At 42.9% G+C, this 7844-nt stretch overlaps 1 protein-coding gene across 1 annotated transcript in view; it reads right to left on the reverse strand.

Annotated features, from left to right (window-relative positions):
* Nucleotides 1–1360: 1360 nt before the first annotated feature.
* CDKN2AIP (CDKN2A interacting protein) overlaps nt 1361–7844 on the reverse strand; it is a 54628-nt gene continuing 48144 nt past the window's right edge. Inside the window, exon 3 of the mRNA XM_018576227.1 lies at nt 1361–1381. Within this exon, the coding sequence (XP_018431729.1) occupies nt 1373–1381 (9 nt within the window). The 3' untranslated portion in view covers nt 1361–1372. The remainder of the gene's footprint in view (nt 1382–7844) is intronic.

The raw sequence follows: 7844 nt of genomic DNA on the forward strand, positions 1-7844 counted from the left end.
AGCGCGATATCGCGCAGTAATTTGCCGCGATATCGCGGGAATTACCGCGCGATAAATCGATCAATGTGAACAGGGCTTAAGGGTCACCATACACGTTACAGTCTGACTGTACAATCAATTTAGATTTACCAAACCGATGTAATACAAGGACCTGCCTAATCTATCACATCAGACACAACAATTGTAGTCAGATCTGATGAAGCTTGTCCAATCAGATAGTAATGTGTGGCGAGAGGAAATCACAGCCCTATAAAACCGCTTCTGGATTATGTACAGAGAAAAACAACAATTGAATATGTTTGCAAAGCTGATACATAGGGTCAGGTCATACGAAATCTAGTTACATCTTCAGATTTTTATTCTATCTTTGTATAGAAATGTAAATATACAAATCCACTAATGTTTGGGGGACTGTCACAGGTGATATGCTAAAGGCAAACTGTTTATTGAATTATTAAAATGATTTTATACACATAAAACCACAAATTAAATGATACCTAAGCATTCTAAGCAGAAAAAAAAGCCGTCACTTTATGAAGACAGATGACATTCTCATATTAAAACAGAAATACAAAATATCTGAAAAAGTAATTTTTTTTTTTAAACATATAAAGTGTAAAGCGTTAGAACTGTGTACTGAAGAGTTGGGGTAAGAAAGTGTCTCATAGAAGATCCTGGGGGTTTCTTAATGCCGGAGGCAACTGTGGGGCGCGGGTCTCGTCATCCAAGAGAACCAAGTCTTCCACCTCCCGGCCGTTGTATTTCCTCTTACATATCTTCACCACCACTTTCTTCTTCTGAAAAAGTTTGATTGCTTCTCTAGATGCCAAGGCTCGGGCGCTCTCTCTTGTTTTGCCACAACCTATGCCAATGTAAACAGCCTGGCATCTCATTTCACACACCATGTTTTCCTGAGAAGATTTGTTTTGAGGTAATTCTGCCAATTCTTTTAGTGGCACAAAAGCAATGTCCAGTGTGGATTTTAGAGTCTTAACACATTCATCAAGTACCTCTGTATAGTCGAGGTTCGGATTAAACCCGCCCACAGACACCAGCTTCCAAGCAACCCTTTTATAGAGTTTGTTAAAGAAGGACTGTCGTTCCTTAATGTCCTGATCGGTGGCTCTGCGGGGGGGTTGCACAGTAGGCGTGATAAACGGTGATGTATCTTTCACCGTTTTCTCATCACATTCATTGCTGCCACTGCAAGCAGCAGAACTGTGAAAGCCTGGGCCTGTCATTTGCCCTTCTATGCCATGATCACCCTTCCAACCTACATCATCAGATGAATTCAAGCCTTCGGGAGGGTCGGCATCGCCTGCTGCTGTGCTAGAAATATCATCAGTAGATCTTTTCTTCAAAGGCTCCTCCTTCAGCCCTTCTGCAACATAAGGAAAGTCATGGTCAGTTTTGTACAGTAGCCCTGCAGTGAAATAGTCACAAAGCATTTCTCCAGTGTAGAACAAGAAGAGAAGGCCGTCTCATCATTAAAGGCAGCCTGTTCATTTTGGTTTGGCTGGCAGGGCACTAACACACAAAAGAGGGGCCCTTTGTTTGAACACTCCAACACATGGCATGTGCACGGCACTGTGGCTGTGTTGTCTGCTACTGTAGTTGTGCTTTGGAGTGATATTCTAGAAGAAGGACAATGCAGAAGTCTGAAAGTACCCTCAACGGTCCAGTTCAGCTGGCTGTCCGTCATCTGCAGTCTTCCTCCACCCAAGTTAGCTGCCATTGGCTGGGAGGAAGACTGCAGAGCTCCAATTGGCTGGCTGGCAGAACAGCGTGGGACCTGAAGGGAGGCTTCACGTCGATACTGTGCGTTCTGCAATGGAGAATAACACCAGCTACAAAGGACTACAAATCCCAGCAATAGTACATTATAGTATAATGTACTATTGCTGCAATTTGCTCTATTCCTCTGTAGCTGGCGTTATTCTGTGTTGCGACGTATAATCATTATGCAGCACACTGCAGAATACCACCAGCTATAGAGGACTACAAATCCCAGCAATAATAAATTATACAGCAATGCAGAATAACGCCAGCTACAGAGGACTACAAATCCCAGCAATAGTACATTATAGCATAATGTACTATTGCTGCGATTTGCTGTATTCCTCTGTAGCTGGCGTTATTCTGTGTTGCGCCGTATAATCATTATACAGCACACCGCAGAATACCAGCAGCTGCAGAGGACTACAAATCCCAGCAATAGAACATTATAGTATAATGAACTATTGCTGAGATTTGTTGTATTCCTCTGGGATTCGTTGTCTCCTTTAAGCAGTGGTTCTCAAGCTGTGGGTCGCTGGGTGACTTCTGCTGTGCTAGGTGAGAGTCCTCCTCAGCTCTTTCCTAGTGCAGCAGTGTCAGTTCTCCTGCCACGCCGCCAGATGTCGCTGCAGCAGCCGCGTCATCCCTAAATTTTACCATTGGGGGTCACCACAACTTGGCAAATGTTAACAAGGGGTCCCGGCCCTAGAAAGGTTGAGAACCACTGACATGGGGGATAACAATCCCCCTATATAATAGCACAGGTATACTGACAGGTCCTCTTTATGGAGAAATTAGGGGTCTCTAGGACCCCTAATGTCACCTGGGGACCCCAAAAGAAGCTGATATACACCAGCATATATACACGATCGGCTGGCTATAGAGCCGCCGATCGGGTATATGTTAAACAGCCGGTAATGGATCTATGCATTGCACGGGTTTTTTTCTGCCGCTAATGCAGCAGTTTACCCGCTAATGCAGCAGTTTACCCGCTAATGCAGCAGTGCCGTCCGTCCGTTTTTTTTCAAGGGGCGGACGGCAACTGGTTAAAGTGGACCTCAATCCCCTTTCATTAAAAATCACATAAGCATGCAGCTCTGAATACCGTTATGAAGTATCTTACATTCGTTGGTTAAATAAACATATTTTCCTTTCACTTACAATTACAGTTTTTCCACTTCCTGGTATAGTACCCTGTGCAAAAGAGATGCATCCTGGGAAGGTTAGCAGAGCATTGCTGGGAAATCTCATCTGCAATCTCACAAGATCTCAGGGAAAGGCATTTTCCTCCCCTGAGATGAAGTCCATGGTCACATGTCCTAGTCACATGTGTCAGAGTACAGATCTTTTATTGCATGGACCTTGCTTTGTTTATACTATCCTATCATTCAGCTTATCTAATTCTTCCAATAAAACTGCTACTTCCTTATACTTGTTAGCAGTTTTAGAAAGTGGATACAGCCAAGTAACTGAATTGCTCACCTTGATTAACCTCTTGATAAAATATTTATTAAGCAAATAAAATATATGATGCAATGCATGATCAAATATCATAAACAGATCAGTGTTGTGCAACCCCGTTCCGTTACAAAGACTGGGCTGACTCACTGCACAAACATGTGAAACAAATTGCTGTGGTTCAATCAGTTTTGAAAACGGAACAATTTACCTTCACACATATTAGATCCATACAGGTATAATGGACAGTCTCCTCATGGTGCCTGCAGGTCTCTCCAGCAGCTCTTTTTGCCCCTTATACATCTGGATGCCATGCTGTTCTGTACAGGCTCCACATGTTCAGAAAAGCCTGGCATTCAGTCACAAAATGCGTAAGAGAAGCGTAAGAGAAGCTGATGATGATGTATGTAGACAGTGATATGACAAATTGGGCCTAAAGGAACCACAGATCCCTCAAATAAACCAAAGCAAAGCACAGCGGCACCAGAACCGTTCTGTATGTGCATTTGGCCCTAGGGTTGCCACCTGTCCAGGATTCACCTGGACAGTTCGGGTTTCGAATGCTGTGTCCAGGTTTCATGGCAGCTGAAACTCGGACACAAGATGTCAGGCAGACAGGGGCAACCAAAATTGAGATAGGGGCTACTGGCCTCCCCACTGAAAATAGTGTCAACTGTGATATTTACATATTAATGGGTGATTCTATTTACATACGAATAAGCCGCAGCTCATTCTCCCAAAAATATTTCTGTGCGTCACTAGAGTGTTCGGGTTTCGATGGAAGAAAAGGTGGCAACCCTAGTTGGCCCAGGGGTGGAAAAGAATGCTATGCATGTCTCTGCCAACTTTCGTACATAGAGGAATATATCCCTTACTTTTTGATGGAAGTGAGAGATTTTTTTCAGAAGGCTCTACTGTTACTTTAGTTACCCTTCACAGAAAGAAACACAAGGCTTGCTATATGGTCATATAATCCATAGAGAAGGGGAGGATCAGCTTGAATGCTTATGATCCTTCATCTGGGATCATGTGACCAAATGCCTAAAATTTTGTTGACCGAAAATATAAAATTTCCAGCTCCAGTCCATTTCCAGTTCCAGTGGCAGGGTTCCAGAGAGGGCTTTTCCCTCACTTTCAAGAGATCCTCTTACAACTACTATTGTGTCTCTGGGAGAGAAAGTGAAGGAAAACCTCCACTGGGTAAAAAAAGCAAAAAAACATAAAAATAAAATAATAATATATACAGTGTGTGTGTGTGAAAGATTTTTTATAAATAGTAAAAACAAAAATAGAAAAAATCTGTTTACATTATAAAAAATGTTTTACATTATAAAGAATAAAACAGAATTGCCTGGCCTGTGTCAACAGGCTTTTGTTCACATCAGAACTGCTTTTCTCCCCTTAGAAGTAAAGCTGGATTCACACCAGATGCATTGCGACTTCGCTGGCTACTTTTCCAGTGCAGCCCCAAGGCTAGACTAGGCAATTTGCTTTGTTTCAAATGGGTTCTGCTCACACTGTGCTGTGGTGGTGTATAGTGAAAGAAACGCTTTATGCAGTACTTTTTCTCAGCGCAGCGGGGTGCAACCTGATACAACTGCATTGCACCGCACTGTGCCCATAGAACTTAATGAAATGTCACTTGTGAGAGTTCCAACAAAAAAAAAAAAAAGGTAAACAGTGCGGTGTGCCGGGATCGGCATATCAGCACTGTGCCTGGCACTGCACACCAGCTGCCTTGCATTAAAGCACAGCTGCTGGCGTGAATCAGCACTAAACAACAGCATTTGGGTGCCCCATTAATGAAAGGGGGCATCTAAATTCAGATAAGCCTCCCTGCCCGCAGACCCCCCACAACCACCAGGTCAGGGTTGTGGGGAAGAGGCCCTTGTCCTCATCAACATGGGGGGGTGGGGTTCCCTTGGGGTCCCCCCTAAAATTCCTACCAGACCTACAGGGTCTGATAGGAATTGGGGGGACCCCACACTTTTTTTATACTCTTTCCGTGGACTGTCAAAAGTGAAAAATAAAAATTTGATTTTTTTTTTCGAATGTCACTTTGCTGCAACAATAATGTGTTTCTAATTATTTAACGCATTCAAAATTAATAACATTTTTGATTCATCTGAATCCTGAACCGAATTGACTTTCGGACACGAATCCCAAAAAACGATAAATCCGAAACGCGAAACAAACCAAATTTTTGGCCGGCACACATTTCTAAAAGTTAGATGGTGGTGGGATGCTAAATTGTGTGATCCTCATCCGAAAACTACATAAGCATATTAACTTTTACTGTATATAGCATTACCTGACAATCTGATCCATCCAACATCTTAGAGACCAATTCATATATAATGCCTATGAGGCACACTTGAATATGATCTTTTGCATATCAGATATGGACACTGGGCCACCATAAACTGGATAGTATAAAGTACTTTACGTTGGGGCTGAGTTACAGACACTTAGCAAAGTGTATATTCATGTTACAAAGTGAATGTTAGTAAACAAGGTGAACCAGTGTTCACTTTAAATGTCACTATTTTAAATATACCCCTCACACATAATTGGATATTTAAAGTGAACACGGGTTGACCTTATTTAATAAAAGTCAATTTGCAAAGCAGACATACTCTTAACATTCTCTACTCCTTTATAAATCAGACCCACAATGTATTAGAAGCCCTCAGGGGCAGGCCCCTCATTACCATCCTTGTCTTGATTTGTACTGTAACTGTAATGTCTTCCTTATATTGTAAAGCGCTGCGCAAACTGTTGGCGCTATAGAAATTCTGAACAATAATAATAATAATGAATTAATTTACTGTACATTACATTGCGCCCCATTGCATTGGAAATACAACTTTCACTGGTAACATTCTTTTGGGCAATGCACTTTTCTATATTAGGGAATCGTATCCTGCACTGACCTGGCTACTTCTGTCTACAACAGATCACTCTCATCCTCCCTAGACACTTTGGCTCCCCTCACTACACGTAAACTTAGACCACGTCCACTACAACTGTGGCCAACAAAAGAAACCAGACATCTAAAAAGACATAGCTGGTCACCCTCTTACTCTATCCTACACTCTCTTACTCACATTTTCAATCTCTCACTCTCTACTGGCATATTTTCCTCCCCTCTAAAACATGCGCTAGTCACCCCAATACCCAAAAACCCCTCTCAGGACCCCAACCAACCTCAACAATTGCAGACCAATCTCCTTACTCGCATTCATCTCCAAACTCCTAGAACCCCTTATGTAGAGCCGTGTGAGCCGCCACCTCGCTGATAACAATCTCCTCGACCCCTTACAGTCCGGCTTTTGCCCTCTACACCCCACTGAAACTGCCCTCCTAAAACTCACGAATGACTTACTAATAGCTGAAAACAATCGTCACTACTCCTTACTCTTGCTATTAGACCTTTCTGTTGCTTTTGACACTGCTGACCACCCACTCCTCCTCAAAAAACTCCACTCGCTTGTCCTACAAGACTCTGCTCTCTCATGGTTCTCCTCCTACCCAGCTAAGCGCTCCTTTAGTGTCACCTACAAATCTAACTCCTCCCCTCCTCTTCCTCTGTCTGTAGGGGTCCCCCAAGGCTCTGTCCTCTGTCCTTGGACCCCTTCTATTCTCTATCTATACCTTCTCCCTTGGTCAGTTAATAACCTCACATGGTTTCCAAAAACATCTCTATGCCGATGACACTCAAATATATTGTTCCACTCCCCAACTCACCCACTCAGTGTCCTTGCGTGTCACTAATCTACTATCCGACATATCCGTCTGGATGTCACAACACTTCTTAAAACTCAACCTTTCAAAAACTGAGCTCCTGATATTTCCTACCGCCCGTGCACCTTCCCCCAACTTTTCCCTTGAGATAGATAACACAGCTATCCAAACCTCCCCTCATGCCAAGGTGCTAGGTGTCATCCTTGACTCGGACTCTCCTTTCTTCCCACATCCGATCACTATCCAAATCCTGCCGCCTTCACCTTTGTAACATCTCCAAAATACAAATTCCAGCACTTTTACATTAATATTTCATGTTGCTTTATCATGAACAATCCAGCACAGCCTCACTACTAGTCTCTTCTATACAGTATAGCAAAGTATTTACACCATCTCAGTGTGAATTAGGAGCCTCGCACAACTATTTTTCCCAGCAGACCTCGAACAACATTATGTGACTCTTTAACACAGCAATTTTACCTTAGTAATATCGTGCCTTAGAATTCAATTTAAAGCTCACTGGGCTTGTCATAGGCCTCATTCAACCCACATTGGATTTAGAAGAGCTGCTAATGTAGCATTTATTTTATCTGTGGCTGAACCACTTCTGCAGTGTGTAAGTCTGACAAGAGGTCATAGAAATCAATAGGCTATGCTGCAGATAACTCTCTGCCCCCAGCTATAAAGTGTAAACTGACCCATTCAACGCAATAAAAAGTTGAAGAACCAGCAAAAGAAGGGCAGGAAGGGCCAATACTGCCAGAAAGGGCCAAAGTGTCAATGGACCACAGCACACAAAGTACCAGTACATGCTTTTCTGTAAGGTCCATGGAGCCCCAACTGAAGAAAAAAGGGTAAAGGCTCAC

Source organism: Nanorana parkeri, unplaced genomic scaffold (assembly GCF_000935625.1).
Source record: "Nanorana parkeri isolate BGI_ZX_2015 unplaced genomic scaffold, ASM93562v1 scaffold60, whole genome shotgun sequence".
In the NCBI taxonomy this organism is placed as follows: Eukaryota; Metazoa; Chordata; class Amphibia; order Anura; family Dicroglossidae; genus Nanorana; species Nanorana parkeri.